Source organism: Paramormyrops kingsleyae, chromosome 13 (genome assembly GCF_048594095.1).
Source record: "Paramormyrops kingsleyae isolate MSU_618 chromosome 13, PKINGS_0.4, whole genome shotgun sequence".
NCBI lineage: Eukaryota > Metazoa > Chordata > Actinopteri > Osteoglossiformes > Mormyridae > Paramormyrops > Paramormyrops kingsleyae.
The window spans coordinates 20478045-20501116 of NC_132809.1; the positions used below are offsets into that span (position 1 = coordinate 20478045).

At 40.8% G+C, this 23072-nt stretch overlaps 1 protein-coding gene across 2 annotated transcripts; it reads left to right on the forward strand.

The window, feature by feature from the left end:
• Positions 1-882: 882 nt before the first annotated feature.
• Positions 883-22604, forward strand: LOC111846737 (protein kinase C and casein kinase II substrate protein 3-like). 2 transcript variants are annotated; one of them, XM_023817253.2, is made up of 10 exons: positions 883-954; positions 10182-10303; positions 11779-11935; positions 12781-13016; positions 15023-15178; positions 17473-17648; positions 17905-18025; positions 18340-18449; positions 21180-21325; positions 21529-22604. In XM_023817253.2, exons 2-10 carry the CDS (start codon positions 10250-10252, stop codon positions 21645-21647), a joined length of 1275 nt encoding a protein of 424 aa, XP_023673021.1. In that variant the 5' UTR covers positions 883-954; positions 10182-10249; the 3' UTR covers positions 21648-22604. The 2 variants fall into 2 exon arrangements, with proteins under 2 accessions (XP_023673021.1, XP_023673020.1); XM_023817252.2 differs by lacking the exon at positions 883-954 and adding an exon at positions 1199-1461.
• Positions 22605-23072: the final 468 nt, after the last annotated feature.

Here is a 23072-nt window from a genome sequence, read left to right on the forward strand (position 1 = left end):
ATATGCGTCTCTGTGTCCTGGAGAGCAAGAGGCATAGGCGAAAATTAAGTGTCATTATTATTATTTCCCCACGGGATCAATAAAGTGTCATTATTATTATTATTATTACTACTACTATCATTATTATGTTGGCTTGAAAAAGCCAACATACTGTTTTCAACTTATTATTATTGTCATTATTATTCTACTCCTACAATTGGAGTACAACCATCAAACTTTCCACACATTAAGCCCTTTGTTGGGGTTGTGCTTTTATAAGCTCTTGGACTGTCCATCATTTTGGGAGGTCCCACCAAGACCCTGTTCTTCCCATTGACTTATACTGGGAGGATTTTTAAACTGTTACCCCTCTAACAACTTTTATGCTAAACCCACCAAACTTCAGTGAAACAGGCATGGAGTCACACTAAAGCAACTACCGAAATTTAGAGTATGTCCATGATCCAGGGATCTCTCCGGTACCCAATCAAATTTCATCCAATCAGAAAACAGGTATATAGAAAATCTATCAATGATGTCATTATTTACTGGTCAAAGATCTCATCTGTCATTCTAGACAACTTTAAACTGCCACCATTCTTACACTTTTGATGGCAGGATTCCCAAACATTGCATAGTTGGTCAAGGAGTGACTGTGGTACAATGATTTTTACAAGTGGGCGGAGTCTCCAAAAGCCAATCAGAATTCACCCATTGACTTTAATAGAAAATTTTAATTAAACTGCTGTCATTGTCACACATTTGATGGTAGGGTCCCCAAACTTTGCACAGTTAGTCATTGGGTGACTGCGGTTCATGGATTGAAACAGTGGGTGGAGCCACCAGCAGCTAATCAGAATTCACTCATTGACTTTAATGGGAAATTTTTAACAATTATATAGCTGGCCTTTTCAAGCTAACATGAAGTTTGTTGATGAACTTCCCTTTCTAGTCATTGTTATTATTCATCTGCAAGTAAGAACCAGAATGCAGTTTAATATGAAAGATGGACAATTACAGGTTTATAGGCCTACTTATTTAGTGATATCTTGTTTATATTATGTTTTGTTTATTTTGTGAAAGCTGTACTATTCAATGACTGAGCGGGCAATTTTTTGTAAACATAGGGATTCTGAGAGTACTGGATGCAGTTAAGGTCCTTCTGAGTTTGCTCCTTTTCCCGGTTGACAGAGTTGCCTGAAGTACGTGTGTTTGCAAGTTAGGGATTTAGCGGCTCTTCGCGATCGCCCATGGTCCTGCCTTCCGACTTCTTAAGAAATGGGAAATCGGTTCGCCTACTTGCAAAAGCAGGGAGGTGTCTCCTTTCCCGTAATAACCCTGTATTAACTTGGATGTCTGCGCTGGCTGCGGTAACAAGAGCACTGTATTAATTTACGTGGATATAACTTTTCTGCGTTTGAAAAAGTCTTCTTGGATTAGTTTGTTGTTTTTTGTTGTTTTAAAAACGCGGATCTTCCCCGGGTAAGTACAAACATATCAATCGAGGGTGTATGTAATTGTAGTAGAGGCGACAGGACAATTAGTAATCTGGAAGACAGCGGCAAATCTCGTCATATTGTCTGTATGGTTTGAGAACCATGCCTGAACTCTCCCGTCCCGCTTTGCAAAGTACGATACAATATTAATGCGTATAACAAAATCGCGTACGTGGGAGTGCCCATTGAAATAAAAACCAAGAGGTTAACTTACACTGACTAACAGAGTTACCAAAAAATGTGTCGGTGGTGCATTTTATCTGTGGTTTTATTACAAAATTAAATAAAGCTTCGTCGCAGTGATTTATATAATATTGTCAGTGCGACAAAAGCGAAGTGTTTCCTATTAGTTATCACAAACATTTAGTTGAACACTTCGCTGATCGGGGCTGCCGTCTTTTCTTCCGTTTTGATTTCGTCAGATACTTAGGACCAAGGCGCGCATTTAAACGAGCTTTTATTGTTGCCTTCCAGGATTTAACTGTGCTATATATCCATAGGCTTACAAAATACAATAGAAAATTTCCTTTATGCTGAACTCATTTACAGTAAATGAGCACATGATGCTGTGTTTCTTTTATGTTAAGTACTTTTTAAACTTAGGATTCTTTGATTATTATATTGGCTACCCTTTTTACGTATGATGGTAATGTAAGCTCCAGCGCAGTGGCTTCTGCCTTTGTCCACAGCGTGAATGATATAGTAGGTGCTTATATAACGGTGTGTGTGTGTGTATTCGTGTTCATATAGGCCTATACATATATAATTTTGCGCCACAGCTGGCAGAAACCTGTGTTTTGAAGAGTTCCTGCTTTGTGTTGTCCTAATGCACCACAGTGGCTGTACGGGAAAGAACTTTGCAAACTGGTTCATTATGTATTTGAGGGCACCAAAACCAGGTTTTCGCATTTTTGGCTGTTTAAACGAGCTGTTTGAGCCTCAATTTCACTCAGACTGTTATGCATCATGCCTCTGCTGTTCTTTGAAGGTTTCCTAAGATAGGGTCAGCTGGTAGAGTTATATTCCTGTTCTCTTGGTTTTTTTATTCTTATTAGGGTTGGGTTGTACTAGCTATCAGCAGAAAATAATGTTTGTTCACTTGTGTAGAAGAGGTTATAAATATACAAGCGGGTCGCTGACAGTAAGATATGATTATGCTGTTTATTGTAAGTTCTCTAAATATTTATGGTTTGTCTCTGCATGTTTCATGTAGTAATATCCCCATAGAATTCCAGTCTGAACTTGAGATTTCTGTTTAGTGTTTGATGTTTATTGGCGAAACTTTAATCCAGTTGTTCCAACCCTCACATGCAATAATGAAATTTGCATGTGAGGGTTGAATTTTTGGAATTTTATTTACTTTCTAAATTCATGTGTGCTTGAAAATGGAGGCTTGAAAATGTACTTGTGTTATGTGGCTGTTTTTTTTTTTTCCATTCCTCTTTGGTGCAAAGATGGAAAGAATAAGGGTGTGGAACAAAGCTTCCCTTTGTTCTCAGGCTTGCCCTGGGATTGGAGAGGACACTCAGCTTTCATTAGGCAACTGTATTGAACAGTGGAATGGATGAACAGTAGGCCTTTATTTCCTGGGGTGGCGGCGTGATGGAACCGCCACACATTGAATGCGGAGATGCATGCCCAACGACTCACTTGGGAATCGGACATTCTCATAGATTGCACTTAGATGGGATTTTTCGGAATCTGCCAACAAAATTGCAGTTTTAAAAATATCTTGCTCCCTCACACAGCTCTGTTTAACAGTCTTGTGGTGTTCATGCAGGCTGCAGCTTTCCATTCAGTATCTTATTGATTATGCAAGTTGCAAGTTGGGGCCTGTAGCACTAGGAATAACTGGTTTTATAAAGTGGGAGTTGTTCATCTGAATATGCTTGAATATTTCCCCTAGGATGTGTATTGCACACAATAAAAACACGCCTCTCCTCTAAGTTTTCTTTCTTATTTTCCTATTTCAGCAACCTGCATGATTACGCTGACTTGAATAAAAAGTACAGCTTTAATTGGGTGCTTTAAGCAACAGTGTGCGGGGAAGTGGGTTCTTCAGAAGCTGCCTTGAAATGAGCTTGACACTGGTTGACTGATTACATCTGGGCAGAGCTTGACAATAACACATTCAAATCTGTCATTCAAGTTAACAGCAAGCCTAATTAAACTTTTTAAATCAATAACACTGTAATCCAATTTTCTTGTAATAATACAGAGGAATGTATACGATTTGATGACATTCCTCCACGGTACTACCTTACTTTTAGAGGGACAGCTCCAGGTCACACAACCAGACCAACCACAACCGAAAAAAGCTATGCTGTGAATTGCTGTAGGGAGGTACTTAGCATAAACAAGTGGAAACGCTTTGGCGTATAAGTATGAGGCAACATTGGAATGTGGTTTTTTTTTCCTTTTTTCCATGGCTCATGTAGGTAGCCTGTCATTTGTTTGAGTGTTAGGATGGGAAGTGTTGCGCAAAAGGTAACTCGTACACAAAGTCACAAGTGTTTAATGGAGTTTTAATGGACTTTATCTTCATTCACGTAGGACAAGACTACTTTACATCCAACAAGTTATCTGGCTAAGCAAGAAATCGTTTCGTAATGCAGGCTGTTGGTGAATTGTCTCTCTGTCTTTCTTTCTGTCTTTCATTTTTTTTTATCTATTTATCTGTTTGTATATTTGTCTGTTTGTTTGGGTTATATTTTGCTCGTCAATTTAAACTTTCTGTGTTCTGAGTACTGAATTCCTATGCTGATACCCCAGTTTGGCACAGGGCCTTGAAACATATGAAGTCATTCATTTAATACAATAGATCAAATGCTGAATGTTTGTTGTCTATCAGATATTATAGAAATGTTTCTATATTTAACGCACATCATACACTAAAACTTTGCCACACATTTCTACCTAAACTGTTGATGTTGTTTTTTCTGTTTCTTCCAAAATGTTTGCACGACTGCTGTGGACCACTTGTAAATGTGCAGACTTATGAGAATGTTTTAATTCTGTTGTTTGAAGATTTTGGAATTTATAATCATATAAATATGAATAAGATTGTTTCTTATCTATTTAATTTGTAGAAATCCATTATAAATGAGTTTCCGGGAGTTTATCCATCCTTCCTTTTTCCCCCGGCTTATTTTTGGGGCCTGATCTTTATTTGTTCATGTTAAGCATGCTCCCGGTTATCTGAGACCTGGCTTTTAATTGAATCCCAGTTTTTAATTGAGGAAATGCAGTATTTAGCTATGCCAATGGAGAAAGTTGTCGATCTTTTTAGTGCAGGTTCATAGAATGATGTTACATAATTTCTTATTCTGTGGAAAATGACAGATCGATCTGCAGGGCAGGTTTTATAATGAATTAGAAAAATGTTGCAGTCCGGTACCACTTGTAAGTGGTGGATGAGCCAATTAGTCCATTGTCTTCCACTATTGATAATGGCTGTCCAATGCAAGCGTCACCATTATTTTAGCTCTAGCTCTGGTGCTGCTTTTTTTTGGTGCTGCTCTGGTGCACCATGTCCTGGGTATGACATTAAACTGCATCTGGCCATGCAAGTGGTCCTTCACCTTGCAGGGAAAAATGTTTTGTGGGGTTGGTGGTGGGATAGGCTCCACACTTCACAGCAGCTCAATCTAAAGACACGACACCCTACTGTTCTCCGGGAGTAGCTCTGCTGCAGCTGACCACAGTAAGGCTCCTAGAGCCTCATCCCCGGAATAGTCTGAACTGTCAGAGTTAATAGGGTCAGAACTGTTGGGGATCAGGGCTGGTGTGGGGCTGAGGCATCGCCTGCTGCATGGCGGCACTTGGGTCCCAATTTGAGCCAGCCCATCTGGGTAGGCACGTGGAACACCTTGTCTCTCCGGCAAGATGACCATGTTCCTCTGCTGTAGGGGGTTTTATAAACTCCACATTTTGGTGACCAGGGAGTGGCCAGATCTCTGTAGGTGGGTACACCTAGTTTTGATCTGATCCCTCTGATGGCTGCCATACTCAGGGAGTAGCTGTTGCTATGATGGATCGGCTCCTTCCAATGGTGTCACTCCTTTCAACGATCATATTATGAGACTCGGCCTAAGGCACTCCTTGGGTGTCTTGTCCGTTGTCTCAGTATATGCTCCGACCGCGGTGAGTGATGCCTTGCTGAGAGAGACATTTTACTCGCAACTTCGCTTGGTGGTTGATGAGTTGCCCACAAGATGACACTCCTCTGGTCACTGGTGACTTTAATGCGACGACAGGCACTGACAGGGCTGTCCATGAGGGTTGTGTCAGTCCCCGTGGGTCTGGAGACCGAGGTGACAGTGGCTCCATGTTCCTTGACTTTGCGAAAGGTCAGGGGCTGCGGGTGGCTGGATCCTGGTTCCAACGCTCTGAGCCACATCGTTCGACCTGGTACTCCAATACTGGTGCAGCGAAGGAGATCGATCACATCCTCGTGGGCAGATGTTTGAGGCTCCTGCAGAACTGCAGGGTCTACAGAAGTGCCCAGTTTGTGAATTCTGACCACAGACTTGTTATTGCTACTCTGAAGATTCAGTTTAGATCCAGTAGGCTACCACCTGCTAAAAGAATGAGGCTGGACTTGTGATGTGGGAGACCTTACGAAATAAGGCCCTGAAGGTTGCTGAGAGCTGTGTTTGTGTTGCTGGTGTTCACAAAAGGAGGTGTTTCATCTCGCAGGGCACCCTGGATATTATTGAGATGAGTCGCAGTCCATGACTTGGCTCCAGTCTCTATCAGGAACTGAGGCATTGCAGGCATTCTTTACTTCCATTTGGGAGTCAGGTGTCATCCCATACTGACTGGAAAATGTAACTTGTAGTCTCTGTCTGGAAAGAAAAATGTGATCGCCTGGATTGCAGTAACTACAGGGGGGTAACACTGCTCTCAGTGCCGGGTAAAGTCCTTGCTAGGGTCATCCTTAACAGGATCCGTGACACCAGTTTGCTCGCCTATCAGTGGCCAGAGCAGTCTGGTTTTATACCTAAAAAGTCTACCATGGACCGCACCCTGGCACTGAGGGTTCTTCGCAGCGGAGGTTCCTTGCAGCCTTTGTCGATTTTTGCAAACCGCATGACTCAGTTGATTGAGCTGCCCTGTGGGACACCCTAAGAGTTCGCCGGATCCTCCCAAAGTTGCTGGATGTCATAGCCGGCCTGTACACTGGTACTGTGAGAGCTGTGCAGAGTGGAAGGAGAACCTCTGCGTTCTTCCCAGTTGATTCTGGGGTTCACCAGGGGTGTGTTCTTGCTCCTACTCAGTTCAATGCTTGCATGGACTTTGGTTTTCTTTGCCGATGATGGTGAAAGGTGAAGAAACAAGATGGTCAAGGCCATAATTGTAATAATTACTGGGGGGCCACATCCCCGCTTAATATTCAGATGTGCTCATCAATTCCCAATTCGTAATATAATTATGGCCTTGGTCCCCCCCAGTGTTGACTCAATGGCTACGGTTCGGCAGATGGTCAATTGTGATTTTAAACAATTTTTATGAGAATGGTACAAACACTTTCCAAGCAGTATTTTACATTTTGCAGATTAAAGTAGAAGTTGTATATGGTGTTTTAGTCAGCGCCCACAAAATGCCACCACTAACATTTTTCCTGGCATTTCTAAATTCTCTGTGGATTATTTCTGTGGATTTCTCGTTTACTGAATCATTCTTCGGACCTTTGTTTTGGATTTTGCTGGATTATCATTATTGGATGGGTAGCTTTGGATGTACCCTCTCTCCCAGAGATGTACCCAGTTCTTGTGACTGTGTTGTCTTTTGTCTACCTGCCTGCCCTGTTGCATTCTCATATTTGTTTAATAAATCCCCCTTTTGGATTTTTACAGCTGTGTATGTGCTTGTGCCCCACAGCCTGTCCTGATAAGCTGTCACAGAGAAAGTGATGCCATTTCATTGTGACGCAAAACGTGTCACTGGCAACATGTCGGGTCGTAAATAATGTTGAACTTGTGTCATGCATTTGTTGTATTGGTGCATTTGTTTTATTGCCCAGGCCTAGGTGGAGCTGACCTTCCTGATGAGTTTGTTCAGGCATTTGGAATCATCTGAAGTGATGCCTCCTACTCAGAAGGCCAGAGTGTAAAAAAGCATGCCAGCCAATTAGGGATGTAACGATACACTCAACTCACGATTCGATACATTTCACGATACGATTTACTCACGCTTTTTTAATAGAATGAGCTGCAGACAAATTTATTCAAGAATATTTCTTTCTTTCTAAACTGTGCAAAACGTGTCCTCCTCTTTACAGTGCAACTGAAATTGAATAAAATACAATTCAAAATAAAATAAAAAAAATAAACAGTAACACTTTACATTAACTGCACCTTCATAATGCTTTTATATTGCATTCATAAAACATTCAGTACACTTTCATAATGTATTCATTAAGTATTCAGAAATCATTTATAAACATCATGCATGTATACCTTTACATCTTAACATCCCTTAACAGCTGTAATATACATTAATAACAAACATTATAATTGTATAATCATGTAATGTTTGTTATGTATATTAAAGCTGTTAAGGGATGTTAGGATGTTAAAGTGTACTTGCATGCTGCTTATGAATGCATTATGAAGCTGCACTTAATATAAAGCGTTACCAAATAAACTAAGGCTTGCATGTAAAGCTTTTTAGCGTGGTTTTCCCCTTTAATAATCTTTGCTCTGGCGGTGGTGAATTGAGCTCACTGTGGTCTCATCTGGGAAATGGAGGTACTATGTCTATCTTTATGATACTTATGTAAGAAATTAAACTTTGCTTAAACGTCCAGATTTCCATGTTTATAAAGGGTTGCTTTGGTGGGATTTCCCTCATACTGTAACCCTGGACATCTGCAAAGACTGCCGCATCTGTAACAGGAAGTCTAATGACCGTGAGAACAAAAGTCAAGGGTCAGGTTGAACTCAGGAAAGGAAAAAACAACTATGTTCAGCATTCACTGGTCAAGATGAAACTTAAGACGCTTTCCCACCCCTGGAACCTTTTTCAGGAACCAGAAACTTTTCCGCAGTAACTCGACCCAATTGTAGTTCCTTGGAGATAGTTCCTAAAATGTTTTTAGCCCCTATTTTGGAGTAAGTACTTTTCGTTTAACTTTGCTTTGGTGCTAACTTGGAAGTTACATGTAAGTATGGGGAAAAGACAGAAATTGGAATTATTTCTCAATTACATTAAATGCATTAATTAATATCTGCCATTTGTTCAGTCAAGAAGAAACTGCTGGTTTAAAGAGTGAGTCGTTTGTCAAAACAGGCACCTGGTATGGAGCTGAAGTTCACTGGCCTTTCTGCCAGGAGGATGAGATACAGAGTCTGTAGCAGTGTGAAATATTTGTGAAAAGTGATTTGAATGTTTACATCTAGAATGTTGTGCACTGTGTGTCTGTAGTGAATTGAGATCTATGGAGGTTAATATCTGCCAAATGTAGCCATAACTGTTATTGTTTTTACGTTTTTAAATGAGAAATTCAGTTCTGCCCAGTCATTGTTTCTTTAGAAAAGAACAAATTGAATGGACTACCAACTTAATTTTAATAAGTCATACCAAAATATTTATCATAAGCTGTAATACTAGAAGATGCCAATAATACAGTTTGCAATTGCTAGTTGCGATATCACCCATTGTGTAATGAAAAATAAAATTGTGTCCAATTTTTTTAAGCAACACGGAACCCAATTTGTCTGTTTTCTTTAGATTGAAAGTGGAAACCCAAATTGCTGGTTCCTGTCACTGTAAGCACTTGCATTCTGTATGTTCCACTGGATGGCAATGCGTCAAGTGGCGAAATAAGTTTGCTGTATTTACAGTTCTAGTTTGTACAAGTTTTCAGTTTACAGTACTCAACCCCAGTGTTGTATTTTGGACTTTAAACTGCAAACAGGACCACCCAGCACCATCATTTTACCTTGTTTATGCACAATATGTCTTTTTCTAAAAGATCTTTTTACTGCTGAGCTGTTGTGTTCTTCAGTGACACTTGAAGCATCCTCTGAGCGAGTACTGTCTCTTCTATGACATTACCAAAACAGTAGCATGTGACGTGTTCCGCTGGCTCTACCAACCTTGCTTTGCCTTTGCTGGGCATAGGTTGTCCATTCTTAAAAGACTATTATATGGTTGGATTTATGTTCATTTTTTTCCTTTTAATAAAAAATAATCATCATAGATATTTTATTGATCCCCACGGGGAAATATTCTTTACGCCTCCCCCAGTTTGCATTCTATAGGTGAGAGCAAGCTGGCCGCGATGGGCTGCCACCTGTTCCAGCACTCAGGGACCTGGGGGGTTAAGGGCCTTGCTCAAGGCTTGAACCACCTCCCTTCTAATCATAGGCACAGAGGCTTAGCCCACTAAGCCACATGTTGCCCCCAATCAAGTTGCTTTTCTTTTATCAAAGTTTCTCATTTTCTTATTTAAAAGTTACATGACGATACGTTGATTATATCGTTTATATTGCTGACCCCTACCATCCATCATCCATCCATATTATTTTTAATACTATGGACGGAAGCTGTTTTGTCTGTCAAAGACAGGGCATAGTTATTGGTATCATTTTTTCCACAACTGAGCTATGTAAAAACTGCTGACTTATGCGAGGTGATCTATGTTGTGTGAGGCCTCTGCATGGCGTTCTTTGACCATCCTCTGCTGTGGCTCACCTTCAGCTGCTTCCTGCTCTCTGCTGGCCCGACGGGCAGCCTCCAGCACTCCAGGCCGTGACACTAGCCACACCATGTCCTCCAACGGCGACGTGAGCCACCCTGCTAGCTCTGAAAGCTTCTGGGAGGTAAGGCTTCCTCTATAGGTACCCAACAGGGAGGGAATGCATTGTAATTAGGGATGGGCTGATCCACATTTTTTGAGTTCCGATCCGATTATGATACACATCTGCCAATACAGATTCCGATACAAGAGCGCTTTTTACTTTAATTCAATATAATATGTATACATTTTGTACTTTTATATATTATTTATATGTATAAACTAGTAAGTACAGATGAAAAAATGTATGCCAAAAAATCTTTAATTAGGCTACTAGAAACGTACATCATGCACTGTTCCACCTCATATGTACATCTAGTTTTAAGGATTTTGAGACATTTTACAGTTCAATATGAGTATCATCCAAGAATGTATACACAAGTAGTGAATGCTTAAAATAAATATGAACATCGGATCGGTGCATCTCTAATTGTAATCTAATTGTACATCCAAAGCTACCCATCCATTGTGCAGCCCATTCCTTCCAAACACACTGGTCAACAGAGATTTTGGCAAATTGGGATGTCTTTTATGTGCTTTTTAATGCAGATTTCAAAAATGCACTCAGAATTCACCCATAGTTTGAGTGACATAATTCTTAGGCTATATCAGGGTTATTCAAATCATGGTCCTCAAGGGCCAAGCATTGCTGATTTTCCAACCTCCCTTTACTTGTGAGCCAGGTGTGAAGCCTCTGTGTCCAATCAGAATAAAAAAATATTAAACTAACTACCTGGGAGAACTGAAAACAAGGCTTTGATTTGGAATTGAAGGCCAGATTTGAAGAGCCCTGGGTTGTATTGATGTTATATGATTCTTTATTCCAAATGTATGGGTATATGAACATTTTAATTTAGAAAAAAATATTTTATTTCTTTGTGAACATTTGTAAGACTTTACAGAAGGCAGCAAAATACTATACGTGTGTTTCTAGAGTTTACAAGGTGTAACACATCAGTACATGTCTGATAGGGAAAAATGATAACAAGGCAAGTGGAGTTACAGTATGCTTGCTGACCAGGTACAGCAGAAAATCATACACTTCTGCCTTTTAGATCAGTGTTAGTTAGGCAGCTGAAAGAGAACAAAATCGTGGGCCATTGGGGCATTGAGAAACATTTAATTGTGTGTCGCTCAAAATCTTTGCTTGATGGGGAAATTACAATTACATATTTGAATTCAGCACAATAATAAGATTCACCTATTTTAATTTGTGTGACAAAAGGAAAGTCAAAATTTGTTCATCGGTGTCATTATAGATCAATGGATATGTAAAGGATCACACAACTAACATTTTGTAACAATAAACAAATACCTATTATTGATGCTTGGGTACCTTATGGTTCCTTTTCTATCTTGAAATATATGTTTTTTTGCCCATTTTCCAAATCATGTTTCTGTTTTTGTGTAGTTGCTTAGTTATGCTGAAATGCCTCTGGTACGAGGATCTCATTGTCTCCGTCTGGCTGTTTGCTGTCACTGGCATCTGTCTCTGCTCAGGCAGGGAACTACAGGAGCACAGTGAAGCGTATTGACGATAGTCACCGACTCAGCAGCGAGCTGGTGCTCTGTCTCCAGGAGCGAGCCAAGATTGAGAGGAGTTATGGCCAGCAGCTGGCTGACTGGGCTAAGAGATGGAGGCTGGTGGTGGAAAAAGGTAGTGGCCTGCACACGACTTGGGGACAACAGAAACATATGTTGCTTCTCAGTTGAAAGTAATATACATTACTAATAGCATACCTCAGGAAAGTAAGCTAGCTCTCCTTGGTTAATTCACTTCTGCACGCCAGATTAGACACATTTAAACTCCAATTGTGACCTCATGATGGTTACCATTGGATGCTTAACTACCTAGTAAATCACTCAAGTATTTTACGAATCTTGCTTGTGTGGCAAATCCAGCACTGAGCGGTGAGATGGCACTGCGACATCATTAATACAGTGTCCTTTAGGGTCAAGAAAAAGCATGTCTTTAAAGGGATTACTTCACAAACCACTTTGACATTGCTTACAGATGTCTTGTAATGAGCATGCAAATTTATACAGTGGGTGATCTGTTGGGCAGTTGCCCAGTAACCTAAAATAAAGGTTTGTATTTATTTAATGTGCTGCACTGCTGATAGGAACTCATGACCTAAGACTTCAACTCAGGGGTCTCCAACTCCGGTCCTGGAGAGCTACTATCCAGTAGGTTTTCTGTCCCACTTGGCTTTTGATGAGCCACACCTGTTCCTGGTATTTACCTGAGAACAGGTGTGACTCCAGTCCAGTCCAGTCCAGTCCAGAAAACCTACTGGATGGTAACTCTCCAGGACCGGAGTTGGAGACCCCTGCTTTAACTCAATCGTTCACTTGTTCTATAGATGTGCCAATAAATTATTTTGATTTTAAAGCCCAAACTTTACATATTTCAGCCTGACTTGTGAGGGATATTCATGGTTGGGATATACTATGAGATCAAGGAGAGGTTTGAGATGGTCCCTGTGGGCTTATTTCTTCAAGGCACAGAGTACGGCACGCTGAAGAGGGCTTGGCATGCCTTCATGGATGCTGGTGACCAGCTCAGTGAGATCCATATGGACCTCAGGGATAGCCTGTTCGTGGATGAAAGCGAGAAGGTAAAGAACTGGCAGAAGGATGCCTTCCACAAGCAGATTATTGGCACCTTCAAGGAGACCAAGGAGGCTGAGGATGGCTTCCGTAAGGCGCAGAAGCCGTGGATTCGCAGGATGAAGAATGTGAGTGTCCGGGGGTATGGGAAAACAGAGCCTGGGCTTGCACCCACAATTTACCATCTACATTTCTGTGTGAGATATATGTGATTTACGCTAAAGTCTCATCTAACCCAGAACATTAGGTACTGAATGTATGTGTTCATACAAGCCATTGAGCCCCCCACCCCGCCCCCATATGCCCAGACATTCAGCTGTGAGTCAGTATGTATAAGGCTAGCAGCTGGGCAGGGATTCAAAGTTAATGAAAGTATCATTCCTATAAAGAATTCCCTATGCTCTGTGTGGATTAGGTTTATATTAGATTGTGGGGACCAAATGTCCCCCATAATGTAATAAAAACCTGTTTATTTGATGTTGTGGGGACCATTTTTTACAAACTATAGGCCAATCAGCTTAACTAGCATTACTGGAAAAATAATGGAAGCTATAATCCAAGTGAAAATGGTAGATTACCTGGATTCAAATAACATTCTGAGGGATAGCCAACATGGATTTAGGAGAGGTAGATCCTGTTTAATGAATCTACTTGAGTTCTTTGAGGAAGCTACAAGTGAAATTGATCACAAAAAGGCCTACGATGTGATCTTCTTAGATTTCCAGAAGGCCTTTGATGTTGTCCCCCACCAACAGCTCTTGCTAAAGCTCAAAGCTGCAGGGATTTTAGGAACTGTGGCAGCTTGGATCGAAAACTGGTTAACTGACAGGAAGCAGTGAGTAGTTATTAGAGGCACAATGTCATAGTGGGGTACCGCAGGGTTCAATTTTAGGACCACTATTGTTCCTAATTTACATTAATGATATTGACACCAATACATACAGTAAACTGGTTAAATTTGCAGACGACACCAAGGTGGGTGGTGTAGCAGATACTGATCTAGCAGCAGAGAGGATACAATGGGATCTAGATTTAATTAGCGACTGGGCTGATACTTGGCAGATGAAATTTAACACAGATAAATGTCAGGTAATCCATGCAGGGAGCAGAAATATAAAGTACAGATATTTTATGGGTTCCACTGAAATAAAGGTAGCTGATTATGAGAAAGACCTCGGTGTGTATGTTGATGCTTCCATGTCCCACTCTCGCCAATGTGGGGAAGCAATAAAAAAGGCCAATAGAATGTTGGGTTATATCTCTAGGTGTGTGGAGTTTAAGTCAAGGGAGGTGATGTTACATTTATATAATTCCTTGGTAAGACCCCACCTAGAATATTGTGTGCAGGTTTGGTCACCATACCTTAAGAAGGACATTGCTGCCTTAGAAAAAGTGCGATGGAGGGCTACGAGAGTGATTCCTGGTCTTAGAGGAATGTCTTATGAGGAGAGGTTAGCTCAGCTGAATCTGTTTAGCCTTGAGCAAAGGAGACTAAGGGGGGATATGATTCAGGTCTATAAGATTCTAACAGGTCTGGATGCTGTTCAGCCAAATGGCTATTTCAATATTAGTTTAAATACTAGAACTTGTGGCCATAAGTGGAAATTGGCGGGAGAACATTTTAAAACAAATTTGAGGAAGCACTTCTTTACACAGCGTGTAGTTAGAGTATGGAATAGTCTTCCTGCTAGTGTAATGGAAGCTAAAACCCTGGGTTCCTTTAAATCAGAGCTAGATAAGATTTTAACAACTCTGAGCTATTAGTTAAGTTCTCCCCAGACGAGCTTGATGGGCCGAATGACCCCCTCTCGTTTGTAAATTTCTTACAAACCTGTGTGTGTGTGTGTGTGTGTGTGTGTGTGTGTGTGCATACAGTCAGAAGGTATTTCCAGAGGACAAAAAAAAATTAAATGCTGTATTTTCAGACACTTTGATTGCACCTGTATGCACACTCTTTATACATCAGGTCAGGGGTATGCAATAAATATATCATGTGCCCGGTATGTTTTATTCAGTGTGATACATTCTAAGCATGCACGCAATCATTTGGCAAGGTCCCTTTCTCAGACAGATGGTAGGTACTGTAGGAGCTGGCAGACAGCCAACCCCTGAGAGCCCATCTCCTGTTTACCAGGTGGAGTCGTCCAAGAAGAGCTACCACCAGGCACGGAAGGAGGAGCGGACTGCCGTGACCCGAGAGAATCATGCAAAGGCTGATCCCACAAAGTGCCAGGAGGAGGTCCAGAAGCTTCAGGAGCGTGTGGAGAAGTGCAACCAGCAGGCTGAGAAGGTCGGAGGAAAGTAGCCAGACTTGTGTGAGCACAATGTCTGACAACCAATGGATTCAGAAGCAGGAGAGAGATTCTGCTGGCCACAGTGAAGGGATGGAAAGTTGGAAGGATGTGGTGGAAAGATAGAAAAAGGGAAACTAGACATGGGAATAAAGAAGTGTCAGCATTTCTGGGAACTATTAAGGTGGGATGGAAAGCTGGAAGAAGGGAAAGTGGGGGGGAGATAAAGAATTATTAGAATGCAACAATAAGAGTTATACTGCATTGATTAAATACTAGGAAAAGGTCATCAAGGCAAGAGTATGATGCGTGAGTGAGATATTACAATGTATAAGATTGAGTTAAGCATGGAGTGTCTATTAGACTAAGGTGCCATGATAATTCAGGTGTTCCCCAAAAGGTAAGACATCCCCAGATCCCTGCTTTTAGGAAAATGCATTGCATTTCTGAAAGTCTTGGCAGAACAGGGTGTTGCCTTAAGTGCACAGAGCCTCTGCTATTCCAAGAGTGGAGGGGCATGCATCGACACATGCCCAAGCACTCCTAAACATGACTGGGCCTGAGAGGCACGGGCCGGGTGCCCGCTATGACAGGTACCAATATGAATGTGTGGCATTGCGCACCCAGTGGAAGTCATTATGATGTTTCTTTATTATTTACTGTGAGCACTTGGCTAATCCTATAGGTAGCAGCTTTCTATGTTAAATGGCTATATATTACTTCAAGTGGTCTGCAAATGTCGTTTTTTTTCTTTTGGACAGTGTTATGAGTCCCTTGTGCCCGCATTTCTGGGGCTCGTGCACATTTTTTCATGCATTCTGGGTGCACCGTGACTCGTTCATAGTGACAGTAGCATGTTTTTGATGGGCCTGCTGGATTGGAATGTCCGCTACAGTGGGCTGGATGCCCGTGGGACATCTTGCAGCAGCTGCAGAGCTGGAATGCTGGGCAATTGGTTATGGGGGTCAGTGCAGACGTGCACAAACAGCACAGCCAACAGGGACCTCTCCCTGAGGTCATCGCAGTGGCCTTCTGTGCAAACAGCTGCACGCGGTAGAAGCACTGCATGATTAATACTTACAGTGAGCAAATCACTAGTCCAGTCATTATACTGCCCGATGTGAAGTCTTTAATTAACCGTTTCTTCAATCCCAAACTGGTGAAATACATAGTTTTATTGTTTATGTTGAGGGAGCATTGCTTCATTTGGTAATTTTACATGGATAACAAAAGTAAAAGCACATGCTTTCATTGCCCTTTTTTGTGGTATTGTTGCAGGTTTTTTTGTGGTATTGTTGCAGGTTTTTTTGTGGTATTGTTGCAGGTTTTTTTTGTGGTATTGTTGCAGGTTTTTTTTTGTGGTATTGTTGCAGGTTTTTTTTTGTGGTATTGTTGTGGTTTTTTTTGTGGTATTGTTGTGGTTTTTTTGTGGTATTGTTTTTTGTGGTATTGTTGCAGGGTTTTTTTGTGGTATTGTTGCAGGTTGCTGCCATGGGTGTCCTGAAATGCGCAGCAATCCAATCCTGCTAGGGGGTTATGACAAAACTGATGGGATTAGACGTACCACTGTAGCAGGTCACTAAGCCTGGTGTGACAAAAACTGGAAACATGGATTGTAATGAGGAATTATTACTGATTCCATAATTACGTTTTTCAATGCTTTCTGATGGGGGACAAACCAGTTCAACCTATGTGAGTTCTACATGTGTAGAATATGTAGTACAGTATTTTATCTGGGCAGATGTTCCAGAAACTGGTTCATGTTTAATGTAATTACAGTATTAGAAATTTTGCACAGTAATATGTGTAATTACCATAACATCTAACCACATATTGTGTTAGACAATATTGTTGTCTTTCAGAAAATTTCATTAACTGTTGCACATTTATGCTGTTGATTTTTGTTAAGGTGTGACAGTCATTGTTCAGGAAATTTAGTAGATTTCCTTAAGAACATCTTCCTCACAATTATTTCAACCCTTTGGAAAAAAGCTAATGTTATTGCCAAATAATTGGCATCACTGCAAGCTAGCAATCTGTAGCTTTTCATAAATGAAAGAACATGTTTTGTTGAAATGTTGTGGGTAGCGAGGGTGTGTGGGAAATCCTTACAGTGTAGTTCAACATTCACAAAGCACATCTTAATCGGAAGGAAATAGCTGTGTTTTGGCCTTCCGGTTAGTCAACAACGCTAATCTGTACAGTGTTTCATCAAGCCTGGGAAAGATTGATTTGTGTGGATGCTCTGGCCTGTTCTTAAGACAGATACACCCCCTCTGCCTTTGCATCACAGGCCAAGCAGCACTACGAGAGAGCATTGGAAGACCTGTACCGCTGTAACCCGCGATACATGGAGGACATGGAGCAGGTGTTCGAGATCACCCAGGAGGCCGAGAAGAAGAGGCTGCTTTTTTTCAAGGAGGTCCTGCTCAGCACCCACAAGCACCTGGACCTCTCCAGCAGCGACAGGTACAGCCAGCAGTCTGCCCTGTGCAGTGGATCCGCCCTGTGCAGTGGACATGTCAGTGTGTGCAGGGCGTAGTTTGGTCATTAATGTGAGTAATGTGTGATGTTTGTGTAAAGAAAATGATATTGCATTCAATCATAACTGAGGAATTTTTTAATTTTTCACAATTATTAATGGCTCTTTTACTTGTTAATAACAATGAAATGGATGCAATTCAGCTGTATTGTGCTAGTTAATTGGGGATAAGTCCGTTTACAGATTCAAGGCACTGTTTCAAGACCTGGGCAAGACACTAGCTGCAACCAGCGATGCAGAGGACCTGAGATGGTGGAGGAACACGTATGGGCCAGGCATGGCCATGAATTGGCCGCAATTTGAGGTGTTTGCTCATTGCCATGGATGAATGGATGGATGGATGGATGGATTGTTAAAGGTTATTTATGCCAGGGGGAAGAAATAATTGAGTAATCTACCTTTTAATTTGAGAATTAATCAGGTACTCTTTGCTCATTGATTTGTATATCCTGGAGTGATGGGCACTGGGCAGGAACCTGCCCGGAACAAGGCATCAGTCCACTGCAGGCTGTGCCCACACACTCCATTTCACTTAACTGCATGTTTTTGGACTGGAGGGAAACCGGAGGATCCAGTTGCTGATTGCTGTTGTGGTCACATGATCGTGTCTCTTTTCAGGAGTGGTCCCCTGTCACCAGCTTCTCCATCAGCCGGAAAGAGAGGACCAGCCAAGCAGAGAACGTGGTTACTCTGACTAACGTCGTATCAGCTGTGGAGCCGGTGTCCAGGTAGTACATGCATTCCCTCCTGCGCCCATTGAGCTGGAAACCTTAGTGCAGTGCAGTGCAGTGTCTCCAGTGACACTTCTGTCCAGAGCAAAGTACAAGCGAGGCAAATACTAGATTGTAAACATTCATGCTATAAAGGAGTCAACTAGACATGAGTGCAGCTATCTTGAGCTTAGAATGAAGGCCCAGGTACAGGTGTAAGCAGTTTTGGAGCAGGAGCGACCCAACAGCCACACAACTACACATATAACTTTTAATAAACTAGGAATGTAACTGCAATTGCAACATAGGATCATTCAGGGAAGGCTGGCAGGGAAGACAAGAAGCTCAGTTTTGGAGAGGTTAAGATCTGAGCAGAGACCATGGTGTCAACAGGAGAGACGGGTGCATTACTTCCTGTGCCCAGTAAGTGGGAGACTTTAGTGCAGTGCATTAGGTACAGGTGGACACATCAAATATTAAAGGCAGGGCAAAGTATGCTAATAAATCAATCTATCTAATGGGTGCCTGGTTAGATTTCTTAGGGGTCTTCCAGTAGATGTCAGTATTTAATTATCTTTTGTATTTTCTCAGCTAATCCAGATGATATTTTTGTTTTTATTCACATTATTTTGTCTCTTATGCCTTTACAAAATTTTTGATTTGTTGAAAATTAAGTCTTTGTGCATGTGTATTGTTTATGTGGAGTTTGTAGGCATGGAATATTCATCATTTGGAGGTATTGATGAGTTGTCTTTATGTATCTTTGTTGATGGCTGGATCAATGTTACATTTGAATCACAACGCAACAAAAAAATCAGTGTGTACAAATTACAAAAAATATTCTCTCACATGTGTGTAAATTGGACTTTGCAATGAAATTACACCCTTGTAGTTCTTTTTGGAAAGCTACGCTGAATTGACAAGAAATTGTTAGGTAGATTAAAACTAATATTCCTAGCATGCATCACACTGCTAAACAACCCAATACTGACCATTCAAAACAAAGTAAATAACTGTTTCTTATGGTTAACAAAATAACTACCACAGTGACAAACACACTACATGTTTCCCTGAACGCTTAAATGACTGAAGTCTATCAGTAACAACCTAATGATAGTAGCTAACAAAACATTAAATCAATTACTCATTAGGGCTGGGTATCTAAAAATATATATAATATTTTAATTAATAAAAAAAATATCAGGATAAATCATCCAACCTTCTCCCCCCCCACCCCAGAAAACAGACACAACCACAGGAGTATCCAAGATAAATATTCGCTTTAGATCAATGGTCGTAGCTGTACATTAATGTAGGCAATTCTGTTTGAATATGAATAAGTGCTCATCAGCCCAGTGGATGCATTTGGTTTAAGTTGTATATATTGTTAATTTTTTTCTTTAAAGAGAATTTTCAGGAATAATGTTTACTCCAAATTTCACATTTGTAAATATTATTTACAGTAGTAAATATTTCAATGATATATTTTGGGTCATACTGTTAACTAAATAATTACATCTTTGTTGGGCTTCAAATTCGTTGGTGGTTTTTAATATAGCTCTTTCAATGACTGAGTTTGACACCCCTGTTGCAAGGCGATTAGCAATGGTAATTTTCTTGTTCGACCATTCACGTAAGTTGGGAAGCCTGAAATTCCCACTGAGAAGTTGCACTTAAACGGCTGATATCCTAACTGCTGACTGGAAGACAGAAGTTGGTGATGTGACAGTGTATAACATCTAACTTTCCAACTTACAAGACTAGAGGACACATAATTACTGCAAACAGACAATAGTTGTGAAATGCTGCGTATAATAGCCTTTTTTTATAATCTGCATCAGAAACGTAGGCTGGAATGCTTAACCAAAAGGTAAATCATAAATACTTTCGTTGTTTTGCTTTGTAGTCTAAGCCTATTTTTCCAACAAAAGCAATAATCCGTTAGTCACTGTCAGAAATCGACACAGGGTTACTTGTCTGATTATCGTCAATTACCAATTAAATATTGTTATTGCCCAGTCCTATCTCATTATTTCAAGAGAAATATTGATACTATGCAGGAATGGGGAGATGACATAGTCTCAGATGCTTATGCTAGCAGCGTCTTTTGCAGCATGTAACAGCGTGTAAGTGTACAGTGAAAGATAGTGAGTGTTTGTGTCTCTGCCTGTCTGGGTGTCTGTGTGTGTACATGCCTGCATTTTTTTGTACATTGTATTTGTGAGCATGTATTAAGCAAAGCATGGCTTCCCAAACTTTTCAGTCCATGATCTTTAAAATAACACCACCGGAGACTCACAACCCAATTTTGACAGGGGGCAGCACTGGTCTACATTTACAGTAGATTTTGCATAGCAAGAGGGACCCCCTGGGAAGATCTTGTCTGTTTGCCCCCCCCGCAATAACCTGGGAACCCCAAGATCAGCGCAAACTCCCTTTGTGTGTATTTTTGTCTTCAAATTAACTGGCTGATTATTGGCCTATTCTGAATAAATTCATAAAACTGAATTATTAGCTCACTTGTGAATTTAATAAAACTTTATTAATGGGAAAAGTGTCAGCACCTTTCTTGGACCTCAGGGCCATGTATGTTACATGTATGTTCAGGGTATGTTACTGAAATTCAATAGTGAGTTATGCAATTTTTCATGCGTGTTACTAAAAATTCTTGTGTGCTGCTAAGTTTTTTAAACTTTGTTTTGCCTGATGCATCATGGCGGTGGCCTCTCTGTCCCCTGTCTGTGGCAGTGGGAACGCCTGGTCTGATGGAGACATCTCGGGGAACTGCAGTACGGCTAATGGGAGGGACAGTGACGTGGAGCCGGTGGGAGAGCGCGTGAAAGCCCTCTATGACTATGTGGGCCAAGAGGAGGATGAGCTGAGCTTCAAAGCCGGTTTGTTCTTAGTGGGCATGTACCATCTATAGTGTTTGTAATAACCCTTCCCTGGGGAAATAATCAATACTTTAATGTTAATGTGACTGTTTAACTTGTATGCTATGTAACCAGAATACTTGAGACAACTAATCTAATCTTGAAATAGAGCAATCTATAATCTTTGCAGGATTTTGATTTTAATCTCGATCTTGTCCTCTTAGGTGAGGAACTAAGGAAGCTAAGTGAAGTGGACGAGCAGGGTTGGTGCAAAGGGCAACTGGACAGTGGGGAAGTTGGACTGTACCCTGCAAACTATGTCGAGGTGATCTGGTCCAGATGACCTGCCACTTGAATGGCCTGACAGAATGATGGCAACACCAGTCCAGTTTACTATGATTCCAGTGCATTTTGCCTGAACTTGGGGGAAGTCGCACCTTTTCATAAGTGGTGTAATAATTAAGGCTTGTTTTTAAATAAGGGCCACTACTTAAGGGACTTTGAGGAAGTAGCTTGTATGTTTTGTGCTGGTTTTGCGGTATTGATGTGGAGGATGTGTGGGTTTGGGGCTTGGGGTTTAACCTGCTGCACTTTCCAGAGCTGAGAGTACACTTCCACATTTCTCTGAGGAGTGCCCTTCCACATTACTCTGAGGAGTACCCTTCCACATTACTCTGAGGAATACCCTTCCACATTTCTAATTGGCTCATCTGGCAGCTCAAAGCTTCAAACGTTGTTTTTTTTTTTTCCCCCGTGGAATACTCGCTGGTTCAGGTAGACTCATTTAATCAGTCTTTAACAAAGCAATGAGCCACGTTGGCATTTATTATCCCAGTGTTAATGTTTCTGTTTAACCTAATGCAGAGATTTCCATGTGTTTCTTGGGGTGATTCTATGGTGTCACCCTGAGAGCTTGTGATTGACATTACACTTCACTCACAGTGTATTGATCTGAGAAATAGCATGCCAAGAATGTGCAGTGAAGGGTATAGGTGTCTTGGAAGGGGCACCCTTCAAATGTTGGCCCAGTAGGCTACTTTCCTTTTTTTTTTCTTTTTTGAATGTGTACTTAATCTCTTTTTGTGTCCTTTTTTCTTAGCTAAAGTTTTTAAAGTTTTGTTTGCTTTTCATCATGAGTTGAAACAATTTATCATTAGTTATCATTGTACAAATTAAAAGCAAGATATAACATGTATGGAACTATATCCTTACTAACTGTGTACTGGATTAAACTCCATGCTGTGTATGATAATTTTGTGGACCTTTATTGGCTAATTAAAGTATTGTAAGTTATATAGAATATTGTATTTTCACATGATGTTTTCAGACCGATTTAATGCATGACACAAATCTTTATTCCTGTGGGTGTGGGGAGTTACCCGGAGTATCGTTTTGACAAATCTTGAAATTCTGCGTGAAATGGTATTATTGAAATGGTGAAGCATTTGCTGCCCATTAGAGACACTTTCTTATTTTACTCTTTTATAATTGACATGGAAATAAAAATCATCAAAATACAAACTCATTCAAGACTAAATTCCACTCTTTGATATAGATTATCCCGCAAACCCTTTCAATGCAAAGCAGATGAACAGACAGACAAACAATGTACAAATAAAAACTAATGGGACCTTTCGGTTCATACAACCATTTATGTATTTTCATGCCGTAACTTAAATTGCTGAAAATATATTCATGATTGCATCCAGTAACAAGCTTTTGCTCAGGAGAAAATTTCCTGGTTGAAGAAACTACAGGTATTTGGGTT